We start from the raw sequence: 24,475 nt of genomic DNA on the forward strand, positions 1-24,475 counted from the left end.
CCGCCATCCTTCCCTGCACCATAGAACCGCCATCCTTCCCTGCACCATAGAACCGCCATCCTTCTCTGCGCCATAGAACCGCCATCCTTCCCTGCACCATAGAACCGCCATCCTTCTCTGCGCCATAGATCCGCCATCCTTCCCTGCACCATAGAACCGCCATCCTTCTCTGCGCCATAGATCTGCCATCCTTCTCTGCGCCATAGAACCGCCATCCTTCCCTGCACCATAGAACCGCCATCCTTCCCTGCACCATAGATCCGCCATCCTTCTCTGCGCCATAGAACCGCCATCCTTCCCTGCACCATAGAACCGCCATCCTTCCCTGCACCATAGAACCGCCATCCTTCCCTGCACCATAGATCTGCCATCCTTCTCTGCGCCATAGAACCGCCATCCTTCCCTGCACCATAGAACCGCCATCCTTCCCTGCACCATAGATCTGCCATCCTTCCCTGCACCATAGAACCGCCATCCTTCCCTGCCCCATAGAACCGCCATCCTTCCCTGCACCATAGAACCGCCATCCTTCCCTGCACCATAGATCTGCCATCCTTCCCTGCACCATAGAACCGCCATCCTTCCCTGCCCCATAGAACCGCCATCCTTCCCTGCACCATAGAACCGCCATCCTTCCCTGCACCATAGAACCGCCATCCTTCCCTGCATCAAAGAACCGCCACCCTTCCCTGCACCATAGATCCGCCACCCTTCCCTGCACCATAGATCCGCCACCCTTCCCTGCGCCATAGAACCGCCACCCTTCCCTGCGCCATAGAACCGCCACCCTTCCCTGCGCCATAGAACCGCCATCCTTCCCTGCACCATAGAACCGCCATCCTTCCCTGCACCATAGAACCGCCATCCTTCTCTGCGCCATAGAACCGCCATCCTTCCCTGCACCATAGAACCGCCATCCTTCTCTGCGCCATAGAACCGCCACCCTTCCCTGCGCCATAGAACCGCCATCCTTCCCTGCACCATAGAACCGCCATCCTTCTCTGCGCCATAGAACCGCCATCCTTCCCTGCACCATAGAACCGCCATCCTTCCCTGCACCATAGATCCGCCATCCTTCCCTGCACCATAGAACCGCCATCCTTCCCTGCACCATAGATCCGCCATCCTTCCCTGCACCATAGAACCGCCATCCTTCCCTGCATCAAAGAACAGCCACCCTGCGCCATAGAACCGCCATCCTTCCCTGCACCATAGATCCGCCATCCTTCCCTGCACCATAGATCCGCCATCCTTCCCTACACCATAGAACCGCCATCCTTCCCTGCATCAAAGAACAGCCACCCTGCGCCATAGAACCGCCATCCTTCCCTGCACCATAGATCCGCCATCCTTCCCTGCACCATAGATCCGCCATCCTTCCCTACACCATAGAACTGCCATCCTTCCCTGCACCATAGAACCGCCATCCTTCCCTGCATCAAAGAACAGCCACCCTGCGCCATAGAACCGCCATCCTTCCCTGCACCATAGATCCGCCATCCTTCCCTGCACCATAGATCCGCCATCCTTCCCTACACCATAGAACTGCCATCCTTCCCTGCACCATAGAACCGCCATCCTTCCCTGCATCAAAGAACAGCCACCCTGCGCCATAGATCCGCCATCCTTCCCTGCACCATAGAACCGCCATCCTTCCCTGCACCATAGATCCGCCATCCTTCTCTGCGCCATAGAACCGCCATCCTTCCCTGCACCATAGAACCGCCATCCTTCCCTGCACCATAGAACCGCCATCCTTCCCTGCACCATAGATCTGCCATCCTTCTCTGCGCCATAGAACCGCCATCCTTCCCTGCACCATAGAACCGCCATCCTTCCCTGCACCATAGATCTGCCATCCTTCCCTGCACCATAGAACCGCCATCCTTCCCTGCACCATAGAACCGCCATCCTTCCCTGCCCCATAGAACCGCCATCCTTCCCTGCACCATAGAACCGCCATCCTTCCCTGCACCATAGAACCGCCATCCTTCCCTGCATCAAAGAACCGCCACCCTTCCCTGCACCATAGATCCGCCACCCTTCCCTGCACCATAGATCCGCCACCCTTCCCTGCGCCATAGAACCGCCACCCTTCCCTGCGCCATAGAACCGCCACCCTTCCCTGCGCCATAGAACCGCCATCCTTCCCTGCACCATAGAACCGCCATCCTTCCCTGCACCATAGAACCGCCATCCTTCTCTGCGCCATAGAACCGCCATCCTTCCCTGCACCATAGAACCGCCATCCTTCTCTGCGCCATAGAACCGCCACCCTTCCCTGCGCCATAGAACCGCCATCCTTCCCTGCACCATAGAACCGCCATCCTTCTCTGCGCCATAGAACCGCCATCCTTCTCTGCGCCATAGAACCGCCATCCTTCCCTGCGCCATAGAACCGCCACCCTTCCCTGCGCCATAGAACCGCCACCCTTCCCTGCGCCATAGAACCGCCATCCTTCCCTGCACCATAGAACCGCCATCCTTCCCTGCACCATAGAACCGCCATCCTTCTCTGCGCCATAGAACCGCCATCCTTCCCTGCACCATAGAACCGCCATCCTTCTCTGCGCCATAGATCCGCCATCCTTCCCTGCACCATAGAACCGCCATCCTTCTCTGCGCCATAGATCTGCCATCCTTCTCTGCGCCATAGAACCGCCATCCTTCCCTGCACCATAGAACCGCCATCCTTCCCTGCACCATAGATCTGCCATCCTTCTCTGCGCCATAGAACCGCCATCCTTCCCTGCACCATAGATCCGCCATCCTTCCCTGCACCATAGATCCGCCATCCTTCCCTGCACCATAGAACCGCCATCCTTCCCTGCACCATAGATCCGCCATCCTTCCCTGCACCATAGAACCGCCATCCTTCCCTGCATCAAAGAACAGCCACCCTGCGCCATAGAACCGCCATCCTTCCCTGCACCATAGAACCGCCATCCTTCCCTGCATCAAAGAACCGCCACCCTTCCCTGCACCATAGATCCGCCACCCTTCCCTGCACCATAGATCCGCCACCCTTCCCTGCGCCATAGAACCGCCACCCTTCCCTGCGCCATAGAACCGCCACCCTTCCCTGCGCCATAGAACCGCCATCCTTCTCTGCGCCATAGAACCGCCACCCTTCCCTGCGCCATAGAACCGCCATCCTTCCCTGCACCATAGAACCGCCATCCTTCTCTGCGCCATAGAACCGCCATCCTTCTCTGCGCCATAGAACCGCCATCCTTCCCTGCGCCATAGAACCGCCACCCTTCCCTGCGCCATAGAACCGCCACCCTTCCCTGCGCCATAGAACCGCCATCCTTCCCTGCACCATAGAACCGCCATCCTTCCCTGCACCATAGAACCGCCACCCTTCCCTGCGCCATAGAACCGCCACCCTTCCCTGCGCCATAGAACCGCCATCCTTCTCTGCGCCATAGAACCGCCACCCTTCCCTGCGCCATAGAACCGCCACCCTTCCCTGCGCCATAGAACCGCCATCCTTCTCTGCGCCATAGAACCGCCACCCTTCCCTGCGCCATAGAACCGCCATCCTTCCCTGCACCATAGAACCGCCATCCTTCTCTGCGCCATAGAACCGCCATCCTTCCCTGCACCATAGAACCGCCATCCTTCTCTGCGCCATAGATCCGCCATCCTTCCCTGCACCATAGAACCGCCATCCTTCTCTGCGCCATAGATCTGCCATCCTTCTCTGCGCCATAGAACCGCCATCCTTCCCTGCACCATAGAACCGCCATCCTTCCCTGCACCATAGATCTGCCATCCTTCTCTGCGCCATAGAACCGCCATCCTTCCCTGCACCATAGAACCGCCATCCTTCCCTGCACCATAGATCCGCCATCCTTCCCTGCACCATAGAACCGCCATCCTTCCCTGCACCATAGATCCGCCATCCTTCCCTGCACCATAGAACCGCCATCCTTCCCTGCATCAAAGAACAGCCACCCTGCGCCATAGAACCGCCATCCTTCCCTGCACCATAGATCCGCCATCCTTCCCTGCACCATAGATCCGCCATCCTTCCCTACACCATAGAACCGCCATCCTTCCCTGCATCAAAGAACAGCCACCCTGCGCCATAGAACCGCCATCCTTCCCTGCACCATAGATCCGCCATCCTTCCCTACACCATAGAACCGCCATCCTTCCCTGCATCAAAGAACAGCCACCCTGCGCCATAGAACCGCCATCCTTCCCTGCACCATAGATCCGCCATCCTTCCCTGCACCATAGATCCGCCATCCTTCCCTACACCATAGAACTGCCATCCTTCCCTGCACCATAGAACCGCCATCCTTCCCTGCACCATAGAACCGCCACCCTTCCCTGCGCCATAGAACCGCCACCCTTCCCTGCGCCATAGAACCGCCATCCTTCTCTGCGCCATAGAACCGCCACCCTTCCCTGCGCCATAGAACCGCCACCCTTCCCTGCGCCATAGAACCGCCATCCTTCTCTGCGCCATAGAACCGCCACCCTTCCCTGCGCCATAGAACCGCCATCCTTCCCTGCACCATAGAACCGCCATCCTTCTCTGCGCCATAGAACCGCCATCCTTCCCTGCACCATAGAACCGCCATCCTTCTCTGCGCCATAGATCCGCCATCCTTCCCTGCACCATAGAACCGCCATCCTTCTCTGCGCCATAGATCTGCCATCCTTCTCTGCGCCATAGAACCGCCATCCTTCCCTGCACCATAGAACCGCCATCCTTCCCTGCACCATAGATCTGCCATCCTTCTCTGCGCCATAGAACCGCCATCCTTCCCTGCACCATAGAACCGCCATCCTTCCCTGCACCATAGATCCGCCATCCTTCCCTGCACCATAGAACCGCCATCCTTCCCTGCACCATAGATCCGCCATCCTTCCCTGCACCATAGAACCGCCATCCTTCCCTGCATCAAAGAACAGCCACCCTGCGCCATAGAACCGCCATCCTTCCCTGCACCATAGATCCGCCATCCTTCCCTGCACCATAGATCCGCCATCCTTCCCTACACCATAGAACCGCCATCCTTCCCTGCATCAAAGAACAGCCACCCTGCGCCATAGAACCGCCATCCTTCCCTGCACCATAGATCCGCCATCCTTCCCTACACCATAGAACCGCCATCCTTCCCTGCATCAAAGAACAGCCACCCTGCGCCATAGAACCGCCATCCTTCCCTGCACCATAGATCCGCCATCCTTCCCTGCACCATAGATCCGCCATCCTTCCCTACACCATAGAACTGCCATCCTTCCCTGCACCATAGAACCGCCATCCTTCCCTGCATCAAAGAACAGCCACCCTGCGCCATAGAACCGCCATCCTTCCCTGCACCATAGATCCGCCATCCTTCCCTGCACCATAGATCCGCCATCCTTCCCTACACCATAGAACTGCCATCCTTCCCTGCACCATAGAACCGCCATCCTTCCCTGCACCATAGATCCGCCACCCTGCATTTGCCGCTCTCCCGATGTGAAATGAACCTCCAGCTACTGGTATCTTCCTTCATTATTGCTGAACTATGGAAGTGTCGCCCCCGGCAACCGGAATTCTCCTCCGATTCTCTATAACTAGATACCTATTGGGGAGAATCTGATTGGTTACTGTGAGGAACACAGACAGTATTCCATGCATACAGAAACTCTGACTTTCCAAGCTCCGTTCTTTACAAGCACTGAAGTAGGGATCAGCCAGGAGAGGAGATCTATGATGGTCTCCCCCCCTCCCCCACCCCCCCCCCTCCCAGCTGATTCATTCTTTTCAGCCCTCTCACTCATTTAGAAGAAAGTCCACCAGAGTCAGACGTAGCTCGGGTTATACTGCCAACTACAGGAGGTGAGGACACTGGCAAACAGAAAAATGGGAGGCACTCCTCCATATAACTCCTCCTTTACCCAGCATGCCCAGGGCTCCTTTTCTGCACCCCAAAGTTTTTCTGGCCCCTCACATTGTGGTCATTCCTCCCTGACATCTCTGCCTAATGTGGTCTCTGTATAGCCGGGCACCGGATTGGCGTTTCCTCGCACCCAGCAATCTGACCTTCGGGGTCCGGCGGGTGATTTCCAGACCGGAGTGTTCGGTGTTATTTGGTCATGGAGGACTCTCAGGTCCAGAGTCGGGGTGAAGCCTGGGCTGTAAGGCCATTCAGGGTAAAGATTCACCATGAGCGGCCGCTCTATTATCTCTGCCCGGGCCTTGCTGAAGACATTACAATGCAGGTCTTCTTCTAGGCATTAGGGTGACCAGACGTCCCCGGATTGAGGACTGTCCCCGGATTGAGGACTGTCCCCGGATTGAGGACTGTCCCCGGATTGAGGACTCTGCCCAGATTGAGGACACTGTCCCCGGATTGAGGACACTGTCCCCGGATTGAGGACACTGTCCCCGGATTAAGGACACTGTCCCCGGATTGAGGACACTGTCCCCGGATTGAGGACACTGTCCCCGGATTGAGGACACTGTCCCCGGATTGAGGACACTGTCCCCGGATTGAGGACTCTCCCCAGATTGAGGACACTGTCCCCGGATTGAGGACACTGTCCCCGGATTGAGGACTGTCCCCGGATTGAGGACACTGTCCCCGGATTGAGGACACTGTCCCCGGATTGAGGACACTGTCCCCGGATTGAGGACTCTCCCCAGATTGAGGACACTGTCCCCGGATTGAGGACAGTGTTCCCGGATTGAGGACTCTCCCCAGATTGAGGACACTGTCCCCAGATTGAGGACACTGTCCCCGGATTGAGGACTCTCCCCAGATTGAGGACACTGTCCCCGGATTGAGGACAGTGTTCCCGGATTGAGGACTCTGCCCAGATTGAGGACACTGTCCCCGGATTGAGGACACTGTCCCCGGATTGAGGACTGTCCCCGGATTGAGGACACTGTCCCCGGATTGAGGACTGTCCCCGGATTGAGGACTCTGCCCAGATTGAGGACACTGTCCCCGGATTGAGGACACTGTCCCCGGATTGAGGACTCTCCCCAGATTGAGGACACTGTCCCCGGATTGAGGACACTGTCCCCGGATTGAGGACTGTCCCCGGATTGAGGACACTGTCCCCGGATTGAGGACACTGTCCCCGGATTGAGGACACTGTCCCCGGATTGAGGACACTGTCCCCGGATTGAGGACTCTCCCCAGATTGAGGACACTGTCCCCGGATTGAGGACACTGTCCCCGGATTGAGGACACTGTCCCCGGATTGAGGACTGTCCCCGGATTGAGGACACTGTCCCCGGATTGAGGACACTGTCCCCGGATTGAGGACACTGTCCCCGGATTGAGGACTCTCCCCAGATTGAGGACACTGTCCCCGGATTGAGGACACTGTCCCCGGATTGAGGACTCTCCCCAGATTGAGGACACTGTCCCCGGATTGAGGACAGTGTTCCCGGATTGAGGACTCTCCCCAGATTGAGGACACTGTCCCCGGATTGAGGACACTGTCCCCGGATTGAGGACAGTGTTCCCGGATTGAGGACTCTGCCCAGATTGAGGACACTGTCCCCGGATTGAGGACACTGTCCCCGGATTGAGGACTGTCCCCGGATTGAGGACAGTGTTCCCGGATTGAGGACAGTGTCCCCGGATTGAGGACTGTCCCCGGATTGAGGACTGTGTTCCCGGTCCAAGTCTGTCCCCGGTTTTGTCCCCGGATTCAGGGCCGGATTAATGTAGACCGGGCATCCCTTGCTGCCTGGTGGTTCAGATGCAGTCACCCCCTGCTGGACAATCTCACTGCCGCTCCCGTTGCTGTTCAGTGGAGGAGGGGCAGAGCAAACATTGACTGTGTGGAGGGCTGAGACCTGGAGAGGAATAGATGGGGGGGAGGAGCTGTTGTGGGGGAGGGGCTAAGAGGTGGCTGTGTATGATGTAGTCCTGTGCCCAGTGCTCTGTGTATTATGTACTCCTGTGCCCAGCGCTCTGTGTATTATGTAGTCCTGTGCCCAGCGCTCTGTGTATTATGTAGTCCTGTGCCCAGCGCTCTGTGTATTATGTAATCCTGTGCCCAGCGCTCTGTGTATTATGCAGTCCTGTGCCCAGCGTTCTGTGTATTATGCAGTCCTGTGCCCAGCGCTCTGTGTATTATGCAGTCCTGTGCCCAGCGTTCTGTGTATTATGCAGTCCTGTGCCCAGCGCTCTGTGTATTATGTAGTCCTGTACCCAGCACTCTGTGTATTATGTAGTCCTGTGCCCAGCGCTCTGTGTATTATGCAGTCCTGTGCCCAGCGCTCTGTGTGTTATGTAGTCCTGTGCTCAGAGCTCTGTGTGTTATGTAGTCCTGTGCTCAGAGCTCTGTGTATTATGTAGTCCTGTACCCAGCACTCTGTGTATTATGTAATCCTGTGCCCAGCGCTCTGTGTATTATGTAGTCCTGTGCCCAGCGCTCTGTGTATTATGTAATCCTGTGCCCAGCGCTCTGTGTATTATGCAGTCCTGTGCCCAGCACTCTGTGTATTATGTAATCCTGTACCCAGTGCTCTGTGTATTATGCAGTCCTGTGCCCAGCGCTCTGTGTATTATGCAGTCCTGTGCCCAGCGCTCTGTGTATTATGTAATCCTGTGCCCAGCGCTCTGTGTATTATGCAGTCCTGTGCCCAGCGCTCTGTGTATTATGCAGTCCTGTGCCCAGCACTCTGTGTATTATGTAATCCTGTGCCCAGCGCTCTGTGTATTATGCAGTCCTGTGCCCAGCGCTCTGTGTATTATGCAGTCCTGTGCCCAGCGCTCTGTGTATTATGTAGTCCTGTGCCCAGCGCTCTGTGTATTATGTAGTCCTGTGCTCAGCGCTCTGTGTATTATGTAGTCCTGTGTCCAGCGCTGTGTATTATGTAATCCTGTGCCCAGCGCTCTGTGTATTATGCAGTCCTGTGCCCAGCGCTCTGTGTATTATGTAGTCCTGTGCCCAGCGCTCTGTGTATTATGCAGTCCTGTGCCCAGCGCTCTGTGTATTATGCAGTCCTGTGCCCAGCGCTCTGTGTATTATGTAATCCTGTGCTCAGCGCTCTGTGTATTATGTAGTCCTGTGCCCAGCGCTCTGTGTATTATGTAGTCCTGTGCTCAGCGCTCTGTGTATTATGTAGTCCTGTGCCCAGCGCTCTGTGTATTATGTAGTCCTGTGCTCAGCGCTCTGTGTATTATGTAGTCCTGTGCTCAGAGCTCTGTGTATTATGTAGTCCTGTGCTCAGCGCTCTGTGTATTATGTAGTCCTGTGCCCAGCGCTCTGTGTATTATGTAGTCCTGTACCCAGCACTCTGTGTATTATGCAGTCCTGTGCCCAGCGCTCTGTGTATTATGTAGTCCTGTGCTCAGAGCTCTGTGTATTATGTAGTCCTGTGCCCAGCGCTCTGTGTATTATGTAGTCCTGTGCCCAGCGCTCTGTGTATTATGTAGTCCTGTGCCCAGCGCTCTGTGTATTATGTAATCCTGTGCTCAGAGCTCTGTGTATTATGTAGTCCTGTGCCCAGCGCTCTGTGTATTATGTAGTCCTGTGCCCAGCGCTCTGTGTATTATGCAGTCCTGTGCCCAGCGCTCTGTGTATTATGCAGTCCTGTGCTCAGCGCTCTGTGTATTATGCAGTCCTGTGCCCAGCGCTCTGTGTATTATATAGTCCTGTGCCCAGCGCTCTGTCTATTATGCAGTCCTGTGCCCAGCGCTCTGTGTATTATGCCCTGTGCCATTTACCAATAAAAAAAAAAAAAGAAAATGTCCCCGTATTTCATACTGTAAGTAAGATGAGAGTTTATTGATCTCCTGGTAATGGCCGTAGATTTCTGTCGGATATTTTTGGTTCTTTATTCTGATGTTATTGATGAGGTCCAGCGCAGTTCTGATTCACTCATCTCTGTTTCTCTCTCCAGCGCTGATCATCCTTCTGAAGGATCCGGTTCCGGCTGTGCGGGTCAAAGCATCGGAGACCATGGGCCGCCTGGTCAAGTTTGTCTGATTTCTGTTACGCTACAGCGCTCCCGATGTCACCAGCTCGTCCAATCCCACATCACTCTCATTGTCCTCCATGATGTCATCCATTCCTTCAGAGGGTCAGACGCGGGATACGGAGACGGTGGAATCTGGAAACCAGCACAAGTCCGGGAGACACTCGGGACTGTCCAGACCAGACTTCTGCTATAACCAGACCTGAAGGATGGGAACCATGGTGGAGCTCTTTTCCTGGTCATGGGTGGAGCTCTTTTCCTGGTCATGGGTGGAGCTCTTTTCCTGGTCATGGGTGGAGCCCTTTTTTGGTCGTGGGTGGAGCTCTTTTCCTGGTCGTGGGTGGAGCTCTTTTCCTGGTCATGGGTGGAGCCCTTTTTTGGTTGTGGGTGGAGCTCTTTTCCTGGTCATGGGTAGAGCCCTTTTCCTGGTCATGGGTAGAGCCCTGTTCCTGGTCATGGGTGGAGATCTGTTCCTGGTCATGGGTGGAGCTCTTTTCCTGGTCATGGGTGGAGCCCTTTTTTGGTCGTGGGTGGAGATCTGTTCCTGGTCATGGGTGAAGCTCTGTTCCTGGTCATGGGTGGAGCTCTGTTCCTGGTCATGGGTGGAGCTCTGTTCCTGGTCATGGGTAGAGCCCTGTTCCTGGGTGGAGATCTGTTCCTGGTCATGGGTGAAGCTCTGTTCCTGGTCATGGGTGGAGCTCTGTTCCTGGTCATGGGTGAAGCTCTGTTCCTGGTCATGGGTGGAGCACTGTTCCTGGTCATGGGTGGAGCACTGTTCCTGGTCATGGATGGAGCTCTGTTCCTGGTCATGGGTGGAGCTCTGTTCCTGGTCATGGGTGGAGCTCTGTTCCTGGTCATGGGTGAAGCTCTGTTCCTGGTCATGGGTGGAGCTCTGTTCCTGGTAATGGATGGAGCTCTGTTCCTGGGTGGAGCCCTGTTCCTGGTCATGGGTGGAGCCCTGTTCCTGGTTATGGGTGGAGCTCTGTTCCTGGTCATGGGTGGGATTCTCAGGGATGGTCTACAACGAGGCACAACTGGTCATCACTTTTCTCTTTATTTATATGGGGGTCTTCCTTGGTGGTGGGGTTTATATTAGAATGTATGTATATTTGCAGTCACTGGACTTTTATATGCACTGGATGATGATGTAAGAGGTTCTGGGAATAAGATGAGATTATTTTTCAATGGTTTCCGTGTCTTTTATTTTCCGTCCTCCGCGATACTCTGCTCACAGATTACTGCAGGCACAGCCATGACGACCCACTGCCTGGCCACGCCCCAACCTGTTTCACTCCGCCCCTCGGAGCCTAAAGTGGTGTTCCAGTTGTTTTTGTGTTTATTGAAAGTCAGCTACAAAAAGTGTATCTGCCACTTATCCATGTATATGCCCCAGTGTCGAGCGGTGCGCTCGCCCGTCCCGGGATCCAGCGGTGCGCTCGCCCGTCCCGGGATCCAGCGGTGCACTCGCCCGTCCCGGGATCCAGCGGTGCGCTCGCCCGTCTCGGGATCCAGCGGTGCCCTCGCCCGTCCCGGGATCCAGCGGTGCGCTCGCCCGTCTCGGGATCCAGCGGTGCCCTCGCCCGTCCCGGGATCCAGCGGTGCGCTCGCCCGTCCCGGGATCCAGCGGTGCGCTCGCCCGTCCCGGGATCCAGCGGTGCCCTCGCCCATCCCGGGATCCAGCGGTGCGCTCGCCCGAACTGTTGCTTTTACCCCTCTTCTCAGCTTGCAGCTTCACAGCAGGGTGCGCATGCCCGAGTCACGCTGCGCCTGCTGAATGTTTGGGCTGTGACCTGTCCCAGAAGAGTGCAGGGAGGGAGGGGGAGAGAAATTGGATCGCCCTTGTAATCCGAGTGGAAGTGGGAGCGGGTACCTCTCAAAACTAGGTACCCCCGCAAATTAAATATTACATGCCAAATGTGGAGGGGGGAGGGGAGTGCTTACATGCTAAATGTGGAGGGGGGGGAAGCGGAACTTACCCTTTTGGTTGGAGCTATAGCTAAAGAACAGAGGGGTGTGAAGGTGTAAAAAGTCCATCATTTATTCTACAAATGTTAAAAAGACATAAATCACATTAAAACAAAGAACAATGCATAACAATACTGCAATGCCTGGGATTGTATTCTGTATCCTCACTCCTCATCTCCGCCACACGGGGGCGATGAATTGCTTGCTGTAATCTCGACGCGTTTCACTGGTCCAACCCCACTTCATCAGGAAGAGAACTACAGTCAAGCTCTGCACTGTACAATTGATGGTGGTGGTGGTTCATGTTTCACATGTAATCTTCTGGAAGGAATCGATCCGATCCTCGGATAATTTGTCCACTAAGAGTCCTATTTAGGGGACCAGGCCCGTGTCAGGACCCATTCTGTGTCCTATTTAGGGGACCAGGCCCGTGTCAGAACCCATTCTGTGTCCTATTTAGGGGACCAGGCCAGTGTCAGAACCCATTCTGTGTCCTATTTAGGGGACCAGGCCCGTGTCAGAACCCATTCTGTGTCCTATTTAGGGGACCAGGCCAGTGTCAGAACCCATTCTGTGTCCTATTTAGGGGACCAGGCCCGTGTCAGAACCCATTCTGTGTCCTATTTAGGGGACCAGGCCAGTGTCAGAACCCATTCTGTGTCCTATTTAGGGGACCAGGCCAGTGTCAGGACCCATTCTGTGTCCTATTTAGGGGACCAGGCCAGTGTCAGGACCCATTCTGTGTCCTATTTAGGGGACCAGGCCAGTGTCAGGACCCATTCTGTGTCCTATTTAATGGACCAGGCCAGTGTCAGAACCCATTCTGTGTCCTATTTAGGGGACCAGGCCCGTGTCAGGACCCATTCTGTGTCCTATTTAGGGGACCAGGCCCGTGTCAGGACCCATTCTGTGTCCTATTTAGGGGACCAGGCCCGTGTCAGGACCCATTCTGTGTCCTATTTAGGGGACCAGGCCAGTGTCAGAACCCATTCTGTGTCCTATTTAGGGGACCAGGCCCGTGTCAGAACCCATTCTGTGTCCTATTTAGGGGACCAGGCCAGTGTCAGAACCCATTCTGTGTCCTATTTAGGGGACCAGGCCCGTGTCAGGACCCATTCTGTGTCCTATTTAGGGGACCAGGCCAGTGTCAGAACCCATTCTGTGTCCTATTTAGGGGACCAGGCCCGTGTCAGGACCCATTCTGTGTCCTATTTAGGGGACCAGGCCAGTGTCAGGACCCATTCTGTGTCCTATTTAGGGGACCAGGCCAGTGTCAGAACCCATTCTGTGTCCTATTTAGGGGACCAGGTCCGTGTCAGAACCCATTCTGTGTCCTATTTAGGGGACCAGGCCAGTGTCAGAACCCATTCTGTGTCCTATTTAGGGGACCAGGCTAGTGTCAGAACCCATTCTGTGTCCTATTTAGGGGACCAGGCCAGTGTCAGAACCCATTCTGTGTCCTATTTAGGGGACCAGGCCAGTGTCAGAACCCATTCTGTGTCCTATTTAGGGGACCAGGCCAGTGTCAGAACCCATTCTGTGTCCTATTTAGGGGACCAGGCCCGTGTCAGAACCCATTCTGTGTCCTATTTAGGGGACCAGGCCAGTGTCAGAACCCATTCTGTGTCCTATTTAGGGGACCAGGCCAGTGTCAGAACCCATTCTGTGTCCTATTTAGGGGACCAGGCCAGTGTCAGGACCCATTCTGTGTCCTATTTAGGGGACCAGGCCCGTGTCAGGACCCATTCTGTGTCCTATTTAGGGGACCAGGCCAGTGTCAGAACCCATTCTGTGTCCTATTTAGGGGACCAGGCCAGTGTCAGAACCCATTCTGTGTCCTATTTAGGGGACCAGGCCCGTGTCAGGACCCATTCTGTGTCCTATTTAGGGGACCAGGCTAGTGTCAGAACCCATTCTGTGTCCTATTTAGGGGACCAGACCAGTGTCAGAACCCATTCTGTGTCCTATTTAGGGGACCAGGCCAGTGTCAGGACCCATTCTGTGTCCTATTTAGGGGACCAGGCCAGTGTCAGAACCCATTCTCTGTCCTATTTAGGGGACCAGGCCCGTGTCAGAACCCATTCTGTGTCCTATTTAGGGGACCAGGCCAGTGTCAGGACCCATTCTGTGTCCTATTTAGGGGACCAGGCTAGTGTCAGAACCCATTCTGTGTCCTATTTAGGGGACCAGGCCAGTGTCAGAACCCATTCTGTGTCCTATTTAGGGGACCAGGCCCGTGTCAGGACCCATTCTGTGTCCTATTTAGGGGACCAGGCCAGTGTCAGAACTCATTCTGTGTCCTATTTAGGGGACCAGGCCAGTGTCAGGACCCATTCTGTGTCCTATTTAGGGGACCAGGCCCGTGTCAGGACCCATTCTGTGTCCTATTTAGGGGACCAGGCTAGTGTCAGAACCCATTCTGTGTCCTATTTAGGGGACCAGGCCCGTGTCAGGACCCATTCTGTGTCCTATTTAGGGGACCAAAATTAAAAAAAAAAATAGGACCCTAAAAAAAAAAAATATTTTTTACTTTCTGATATAAAACATCCAATAAACATTTTTTTAAATACCTATTTTTTAATCAATTTGGGCCAATTTGTATTCCGCTACATATTTTTGGTAAAAAAAAATCGCAATAAGCGTATTTTGATTGGTTTGCGCAAAAGTTATCGCATCTACAAACTAGGGGAAAGATTTCTGTCATTTTTATTTATTTATTTTTTAACTAGTAATGGCGGCGATCTGCGATTTTTATTTTTTGCGCTATAAACGAAAAAAGAACCACAATTTAAAAAAAACTAAATTTTTTTTACTTTTCTGCTATTAAACATCCAATAATTAAAAAAAAAAAAAAAAATCAAATGTTTTCATCAATTTAGGCCAATTTGTATTCTGCTACTTTTTGGGGGGAAAAAAAAAATCCTTAAAATTGTACTTTGATTAGTTTGCACAAAAGTTTTATTGCGTCTACAAACTATGGGATACATTTATGTAATTTTTATTGTTTTTAGTAGTAATGGCGGAGATCAGTGATTTTTAGCGGGACTGCTACATTGCGGTGGACAAATCTGCCACTAACACTTTGTGGGGACCAGTGACACCAATACAGTGATCAGTGCTAAAAGAAAAAGCACTGTCACTGTACTAAAGGCACTGGCAGGGAAGGAGTTAACATCAGGGAGTGATCAAGGGGTTAAATGTGTGCTCCTAGGGGGTGCTTTCTAAGTGTGGGGGGAGGGGATGCACTGGAGGAAAAGCAAGATCTGTGTGAATCCACTCAGCTGAAACACAAGATCTCTCTTGGCTTTGTTACATAAGAAGACCGCCGTTCTGTCATTCCTCCGAACGATCGGCGGGTCCTAACAGCCATCACAGCACATGGACCCGCTGAGTCCCCCCCCCGACATCACCTGCACAAAATCACGTACATGTACCTGACTGCGCATCCGGGCCGCCCCGCCGCAGTATAAATGTAGTGGACTCCCTGAAGCAGTATAAATGTAGTGGACGCCCCGCCGCAGTGTGTATGTGGTGGCTTCCCTGATGCGGTATATAGGTGGTGGCCACCCTGCAGCGATATAGATGTGGTGTCCGCCCTGCCGCGGTGTATAGGTGGCGGCCACCCTGCCGCGGTGTATAGGTGTTGGCCGCCCTGCCGCAGTGTATAGGTGGTGGCCGCCCTGCCGCGATATAGATGTGGTGGCCGCCCTGCCGCGGTGTATAGGTGGCGGCCACCCTGCCGTGGTGTATAGGTGTTGGCCGCCCTGCCGCAGTGTATAGGTGGTGGCCGCCCTGCCGCGATATAGATGTGGTGGCCGCCCTGCCGCGATATAGATGTGGTGGCCGCCCTGCCGCGGTATAGATGTGGTGGCCGCCCTGCCGCGGTGTATAGGTGTTGGCCACCCTGCCGCGGTGTATAGGTAGCGGCCGCCCTGCCGCAGTATATAGGTGGCGGCCGCCCTGCCGCGGTGTATAGGTGGTGGCCGCCCTGCAGATGTGGTGGCCGCCCTGCCGCAGTGTATAGGTGGCGGACACCCCGCCGCAGTGTGTATGTGGTGGACTCCCCGACGCGGTATAGATGTGGTGGCTGCCCTGCCGCGGTATATAGGTGGTGGCCGCCCTGCCACGGTATATGGGTGGTGGCCGCTCTGCCGCGGTATAGATGTGGTGGCCGTCCTGCCGCGGTGTATAGGTGGCGGCCGCCCTGCCGCGGTGTATAGGTGGCGGCCACCCTGCCGCGGTATAGATGTGGTGGCCGCCCTGCCGTGGTGTATAGGTGGCGGCCATAGTTTTCCTGCAGCAGGTCGGCTCTATTACACCAAACAACATACCTGTAGGTCGCTTCGTGCAATAGATAGAGGCGGCCAGAGGTGCACACACACGCTGATTGGCTCCCCCTCTGGTCACCGATGGGATGTCTGCCGACCACCCGCAATCGCTCCCCATGGAGACAGAAGTACACAAGACAGACCGCTGTTTTGTCACAGATGCACACAGGGATCCGGTGTTCCTGCTATTTAGGAACACAGGTATGTGTGTGTTCATTCAGTGAGTCCATCCCCCACACAGTTAAAAAGCACCCCCTAGGGACATATTTAACCCTTTGATTGCCCCTGGTGTTAACCCCTTCGAGTTAAACGTATCGCAGGGTCGCATAGGCCCGGGCTTGGGTCTGAGTCGCAGCATTCCCTTGGCCGACAGCTCCCCTACTTTGGTGGTGAGGATTCTGTCTTGAGCATATTACTCGCACCATGGAAGTGTAAATACAGTCCCCCTCTCCCCTTTTGGCGTTTTTTTTGGGGTGGATGCGGGTAGCCTCCAGGGACGGTCAGACCTGCCTCCAGGTTCCTTCCTCCCATCCTTAAAAATCCCTCAGTGAGCTGGGCTTCCACTACTCCACTTCCCCCCTGTCTGGTCCTTGAGTCTGCTTGGGGTCCGAGGGCAGAGAATGCAGCAGAGACGCCTGCTATCCCCACTCTGTCCTGGGATAACGTGTCCTGCCCTGGTAGTCCGGAGGGGTCCCCGTGTAGGAGACTCCCTGGGTGCATGCCCCACTGTTTGCAGGGGGGGTCCCAGTGCAGAGTGCGCAGCAGAGTCTTCCCTAACATGTAACTACCTTCAGGAGGGGGGTTCCCTTGCAGAGGGTGCAGCATTGCAGAGGGCACAGGGAAGATCCTGGCAACATGCTGTAGCTGATGGTGGCCATTTTCCCTTAGTATGGCTGGTCGTCATGTTTGTGTAGCCCGATGTCATGTGGGCCATTTTCCCTTAGTCTGGCTGGTCTCCAGATGGTGGCCATGTTTGTGTAGCCCGATGATGTCACGGGGCCATTTTTCCTTAGCCCCGGAGACGCTGGAGATGACCGAAGCCTCGTTGGGATGTCGAAGTGCCTCTTCTTCCTCCTCAGTTTCCTCTTCCTGTGCCCGGAACATATGAACAAGGATGGCATCCATGATGAAGCTGGGTCCGAATTCGTGGCGCTCCTCTGATCGGTAGGGAGAGCCCTTGGGGGTCGTCTGTTTGGGGCTACACTGGATGACATCACTAAGGGTATCATGGAGGGGAAGAGTACCTTCCTGCCACAGTCTAGGAAAAGGAAGGAGCCTCATCGCAAAATGGGGCCCTCCTTGTCAGCACATAGATCTATTTCCCTTATTCTCCGTCCCAGAAGCATGAAAATTTTTTATTTCAAATCTTCCCCGGAAGGTTCCAAGCATCCTTGGTCTGGTAAGTCTAGAGCTAGCTTCTCCGGACCTGCAGACAAGACCCCTTCAGCATGAACGTCTGCCCTCACCCATTATTGGGGTGGGGGGAAATCTTCGCTGGTTTCCGGCCTCGTGGACCTCCTTCATGAGCGTCAAGGGAATTCACAAAATTATTATCTTGGGGGTACCCAGAAAGGGGGACAAAGCTTGTCATTTTCAGGTTTTTTAGGTCCTGAGTCTCCTTGTGCGGATTTAATTCCTGCAAAGGTTTAGGTGATGTCCGAACTACCTAAGGTCCCCCCTTTCCAGGAAATTGATTTACCTAGGTCTAAATCTTATTCTGACCAGGGTGGTTCTTCCTCTGGACAAACTTCAGAAACCATAGGTCGTGATTCACCGGCTGCTGTCACACAGATAGAACCTGTATGCAAAATGGGAGAGAGAACTGAGTCTGGTGGTATCCACCTTCAAGACAGTCCTGTTTGCACAGCCCTACATGCAGCTCTATTAGCAGGTTCGGCTCCAGGGGAGGATACTGTGGTTTGTGGCGAGATCACGGGTTCCTCTGGCAGATGCCACAGGCATCCAAGATCCACGGTAAGGCCAGTATCATCCTTGGCTCAGGTTTCTTCCGCAATTCCTGCGAAGAATCAAGGGCGAGAATCTTCCAATCAGTCTGGTGGCCATAAACGTTCCTTGGGGCCTTCCTCTCAGAGAAGACCAGTTGTCCCAAGGGCTGATCTACCACCCTGCTTTACATTCGCTGGTTTTAATGGCTTAGCTATTGAAAGCCAGGTACTGAGGGATAGAGATCTGTCTGGATCATTGATCCCTACTATGGCGAAGGTGAGGAAGTCATCTTCCAGCAAGATACACCAAGAAATGTACACTTTCCACGTACGATGGTATGAGACGATTGGCGCTCATTCTCGATCCTTTTCTGTGGCTCTGACCTTAACCTTTCTTCAACGGGGCGTTGATCAGAAGTTGGCCTTGAGTACCATCAAGGGCCAGGTGTCTGCCCTGGCAATCTTCTTTCAGCGACCCCTAGCCACTCACTTTTTAGTTCTTCCCTTCATTTGGGGGATTCGACTCGTGGCTCCACCTGTGCGGTTTCTTTTGCCGCCATGAGATTTAAATGTAGTACTTTCGGTTCTCCAGAAACCTCTATTTGAGAATATTCAGGAGATCCCCTTGCCTATGTTATCCCAGAAGGCATTCTTGGTGGCTTTTACCTCGGCTCGCAGGGTATCGGAATTGGCGGCATTATCCTGTCGCAGTCCTTATTTAGTGGTCCATAGAGATAAAGTGGTTCTTCGTCTCTGTCCATCATTCCTGCCCAAAGTTGTCTCGGACTTCCATTTGAATGAGGACATTGTATTGCCTTCCTTGTGTCTCAAGCCGGCTCATCCCAAGGAATTTGGTTTGCATACCTTGCTACTGAGTTCTTTCGGAGGTCAGACTTGCTTTTTGTGAATATGGACGGACCAAGAAAAGGGCTGACCGCTTCTTTGGCCACCATCTCCAGATGGATCAGACATACGGTGACTTAGGTCTGTTCCAATAAAGGTCAGGTTCCACCTTTCCCTGTCACGGCGCATTCTACTCGGGTGCTGATTGCTTCTTGGGCCTTCCGTCATCAGGCATCAATATCGCAAGTTTGCAAGGCGGCCACTTGGTCGTTGGTGCATACCGTCACAAAATTCTATAAGGTAGATACTTTGGCATCTGCGAATGCTTCTTTTGGCCACAAAGTTTTGCAGGTTGCTGTTTAAGAGGGGCTGTTCCCTCTTGAGGGGTATTTTTCTTTAAACTTTTGTTGTTCAGATGGGGCTCCTGTGTCCTGGTTAAGCTCTCTTAGGTTATTTTCCCTACCTCTCATTTCTCTTTCGTTTATCAACGGACACAGCTCCTGATGTTCATAACCATTGGGTTATACTGCCCTCTACAGGAGTAGGACACTAGGCAGAAAAAAAAACTGGCTAAGCCTATGGGCAGTCCCTGGGGGGGGGGGTATACTCCCTCTCTCTTCTATAGGCGCTCAGTTTTTTTTTTCTGCCTAGTCAGGACCTAGTTCCTTGCTGGGATCTCTGGTCCTGGCAAAGTTTTTCTTTTTAGATTACATTTCTCTGTAGCTCATTGACAGACGCAGTCCTCTTGATTAATATCAAATCGGGTTATACTGCCCTCTACAGGAGTAGGACACTAGGCAGAAGAAAAACGTTCTGGCCACACCTTAGGGGCAGTCCCAGAGGGTATATCCTCTCACTTCCTGCTACAGGATGTCAGTTTTTTTCTGTCTAGTTAGGAGTAAGGACCTAAGTTCCTTGCTGGGATCTTTGGCCCTGGCAAGATTTTTTAGAAAAACTTTTTTTAGGCAGCTTTTTTCTCCAGTTGTTCCTGTGAGATCTTCAAGCAAGTACGCTGAAACTGGGCGACGGGCTGGATGTTCAGATCCAGTGGTCACCCTAGTCAGCCTACGAGCGCGTGCAGGCCCTAGCTCCGCGCTGGGTCGGCCACGACATAGTCCCACTGGACGGGGACTGACCCTGCGAGTTAAACGTCTCGCCTGGACGCCGACGACCAGTTGGAAACTGAGTCACGGCGTCCGTATTGGTCGACAGCCCCCCCACCTCGGTGGAGAGGGGTTCTGTCAGGAGTTGGCGCCCGCCTGTTCCGGTATGGTGAGTAAAATGTTCCCCCTCTCCCCCTGTCTGGTTTGTGGGTGGACGCGGGTCCCTCCCTGGGATGACCGGACCTTTATAATCCTGGATCCCCCTATATCCTATAACAGGTATCACAAGATCCCCCTCTTGAGGGTGATTTAGTGAATAGGAACCAGAAGGCTTGGTTTGGGAGCTGACAATCGGAAGTCACTGTATGAGGGGCACTGTAAGGGACCATGACTGAAGTCAGTGGCTGGCATTACTGTTAGGATGGCCATGTAAAAGGGTGATAGCATCTTACCTGATACATAAGGTGCAATACAGGCCGATGCCTGTGCCTGGACTACTGCCATCCTCCCACAGGCCGCCATCCTCCCACAGGCCGCTGCCATCTTTCCACAGGCGCAGGTTGCGTGGGGCCGCCATCTTGGCGTAGCCTCGTGTCTCCAGCATGGGGGCGGCCATTTTGGAGATGACCAAACACCTCGAGGAGTAGTATGGGAGGCGCCGGAAGGCGTGTAAGGGGCGGAGCCGCCTCCTTTACCCGGGAAAAGGAGCCAACGACTTCCTGTCTGTAACAGACAGTGCTGGGAGCAGGTTGATAGAAACTTCTGTGCATCAGGTGGTGAGCCTTGGGGTCTCTCTCTCTCTGTGGGGTCCAAGCAGGTAACACTAAGGGGCCCTGTTGCGCTGGGGGACTACGAAAAAAAAAAAAAAAGTTTTTCTTTGCAATTATTTTTTTTGTTTGCTGGCAAGTGTCTTGTATAATCAGGGACCCTGCCACACATGTATCCCCACCTGATCCCCTCGAGGTGGCCGCAGGACCCTCCAGTGCCCCACTTGTGATTGATGCATTATCAGCAGTTTTGGAGTGTTTGGTATCCCGGGTGGAGGTGGCCTGTCAGGGACAGAGGTCAAGGAAGCGACCCCCGCCTACCCCTATTTCATCTGACACTTCAGATACGGATTCTGAGCTGGTCACTGCAGCTGCAGGTCCCTCTTCTGGGGCTGCTGTCTCAGGTACGGTCTCCTCAGACAGTGAGGAGGACGTTTCTGCCTCCGCCATAGCGCAAGAAGAAGCATTGGGGGACGCACTAGTCATGTCTATCCGGGAAGCCTTAAGTCTGGAGGTTACGCCGGCAGAGGTAGCTGACTCTGTAATTCCCTTTGCTACCAGCAAGCCTACTAAAGATGGCGAAAGTTTTTCCCTTGCCCAAATGTTTTGGTAATCTAATTAAAGAAGAAGGGGATCGTCCGAAACGAACCCCTGCTATTTCCAAACGCATTGCTAGGCGCTATCCGTTTGAGGAATCCCTCTTTAAAAGATGGACGGTACCACCAGTGGTGGACTCACCGATTTCCAGACTAAATAAAGCCACTGTTATCCCGTTGGAGGACGCTCCATCCTTTAGGGATCCGGTGGATCGTAAAATGGAAGCGGAATCCCGCTCCATTTTTTCCCTGATAGGGTCAACTTTTAGGCCAGTGGTTGCCATTGGTTTAGTTTCACTAACACATCTGTGACGCCGCCCTGGGCGCCACTCCCTTGTTAGGGCGTGCATCGGTTTCAGCAGTGGTCCTCAGACGCGTGTTGTGGTTAAAGTGCTGGTCGGTGGTGCGCCCCCACCCATCTCTGGGGTGGGGGGACGCCTTCACCGGTTGCCGGATCCATGGCTTTCCAGAATCCTGGACAAAGGGGTTCGCGAGGTCATACGGTCGGGATACAAGATCGAGTTTCGATCACTTCTACCGGTGCGATTCTTCCCTTCCAACATTCGACCATCCCCAGATTGCTTAAAAGCTTTGCGGGGGGCAGTAATGGACTTGAGTGGTAGTTCCCGTTCCTTGAGCAGGGGTTCTATTCGAACCTATTCACAATACCCAGAAAGGAGGGCAAGGTGCGTCCAATTCTGGACTTAAGAGCACTCAAGTGTTTTGTCTGGGTACAAAAATTCAAGATGGAGTCCATCCGTACAGTGGTGGCCTCCCTGCATCAGGAGGATTTCCTGGCGTCCAGAGACAGCAAGGATGCCTATCTTCATATCCCCATCTTCGCAGGACATCAGCGCTTTCTTCGCTTCTCCCAAAGATCATCCCTGGTTCCCACCAGGAGACTGAACTATCTGGGCCTAACTTTGGATACATCCTTGGCAAGAGTGTTTCTCCTTGCGGAAAACCCCAGAAGATTCAGTGTACGATTCGGATGTTGCTGTCCTTCAACTGGCCTTCCCTTCGGACTCGCATGAGGGTCCTGGGACTGATGGTGGCCTCCTTAGAGGCAGTACCGTTTGCCCAGTCTCATACCCGAATTCTCCAAAAGGAGATTCCTCTCAAATGGAATCGGAATCCCGATTCCCTGGACAATCGGATTCGGTTGAGGGGGCGGACCAGGGAGTCTCTGGTCTGGTGGCTTCGGTCTCTGATGCTCAACTAGGGGAAGTCATCTCTTCCGATAGGATCCAGGTTACCGATAAATGTATTGGAACTGAGAGCGATCAGACTTTGTCTGATTTACTGGACCGAGTAGCTTCAGGGCAACCCGGTTTGGATTCAGTCGGAAAAGGCCACGGCCGTGGCTTATGTCAATCACCAAGGGGGCACCAAGAGTGCCCTGGCGGCCATAGAGGTGGCCAGCATTCTTCATTGGGCGGAACGGTTTGTTCCGGCTCTCCCCGCGGTATTCACTCCGGGGGTGGAAGATCGGCAGACACATTATGTCAGCCGTCAGATTCTGGATCAAGGGGAATGGCCTCTTCATCCAGAAGTATTTCACCAGCTGTGCTTTCATTGGGGGCACCCCGAATGTGGATCTGTTGGTATCTCGGCTCAACAGGAAGGTGCGGAGGTTTTGTAGCCTGCTCCCGAGGTCCTCTAGCGGACGCAGCAGACGCGCTGGTCGCCCCGTGGGTACAGTATCAGCTACTGTATGCCTTCCCTCCTCTCAAGTTACTGCCGAAACTTCTTCGCAAGATAGAGGTGGAAGGAATTCCAGTTATTCTGGTAGCTCCGGACTGGCCTCGTCGACCCGGGTACGCCGACTTGGTCAGGCTGGTCGCGGACGCTCCTTGGAGACTTCCTCTCAGGGAGGATCTGCTGTCTCAGGGATTACAATTGCTGGCTTTAACGGTCTAGCTATTGAGACCCAGGTGCTGAAGGACAAGGGATTGTTAACTTCAGTTATTCCTACTTTAATTAAAGCAAGGAAAGCGACTTCCAGAAAAGTCTATCATCGCATATGGAAGTCTTATATTGCGTGGTGTGAATCCCTTGGATTTCCTCCACGTGCCTATTCGGTGACCCGAATCTTGGCTTTTCTGCAATAGGTGCGGAATTTCATCCAGGGGGTGCGGCACCTGGCTCCGCCAGTGCGCGCGCCCTTACCGCCCTGGGATCTTAATTTGGTGTTGTCGGTTCTTCAGAAACCTCCCTTTGAAAATATCAGGGAGATTCCCTTGCTTACGTTATCCCAGAAGGTGGCCTTCTTGGTGGCCATTACTTCTGCACGCAGGGTGGCAGAACTGGCCGCATTATCTTGTCGTTCCCCATATCTGGTGGTTCATAGGGATAAGGTGGTTCTTCGTCCGAATCCATCCTTCATTCCTAAGGTGGTTTCAGAGTTTCATCTGAATGAGGACATTGTATTGCCTTCCCTGTGTCCTAAGCCCAGTCATCCTCGGGAGTTTGCGTTACATTCCTTGGATGTGGTTCGGGCAATCAGGGTATACCTGAAAACTACAGACTCGTTTCGTAAAACGGATTCACTTTTTGTGATCACGAATGGCCCCAAAAAGGGGTTGCCTACATCTGCCGCGACTATCTCCAAATGGATCAGACAGACGGTGGTACAGGCTTATTCTATTAAGGGTCGGAATCCTCCGTTCCCTGTTAAGGCGCACTCCACTCGGGCGCTTAGTGCTTCCTGGGCCTTCCGCCATTAGGCGTCAGTGGTCCAGGTTTTCAAGGCGACTACTTGGTCGTCGGTTCATACCTTTACAAAATTTTATAAAGTTGATGTGATGGCATCGTCGGATGCCTCTTTTGGCCGCAATTTGAGGAGACAGCGGGTCTACCTCGAGGGTTTTTTCTGTTGGGTTTTCAGTTGAGTCTCATCCTTTTGTCTGATGAGCCTTTAAGACTTCTAGTCGGCACCGGTTGGGCCTTCTGGATTTAAATTTTGATTTCTGTTATCC

At 53.8% G+C, this 24,475-nt stretch overlaps 1 protein-coding gene across 1 annotated transcript in view; it reads left to right on the forward strand.

The window, feature by feature from the left end:
- LOC309543671 (maestro heat-like repeat-containing protein family member 1) overlaps positions 1-10,236 on the forward strand; it is a gene marked incomplete at its 5' end in the record, with an annotated part of 136,785 nt that extends 126,549 nt beyond the window's left edge. The window contains one exon of the mRNA XM_082276123.1: positions 9,875-10,236. Coding sequence (XP_082132249.1) covers positions 9,875-9,960 — 86 coding nt within the window. The remainder of the gene's footprint in view (positions 1-9,874) is intronic.
- Between the last annotated feature and the right edge of the window lie 14,239 nt (positions 10,237-24,475).

Source organism: Pelophylax lessonae (assembly GCF_965119305.1).
Source record: "Pelophylax lessonae genome assembly, contig: HAP1_SCAFFOLD_291, whole genome shotgun sequence".
NCBI lineage: Eukaryota > Metazoa > Chordata > Amphibia > Anura > Ranidae > Pelophylax > Pelophylax lessonae.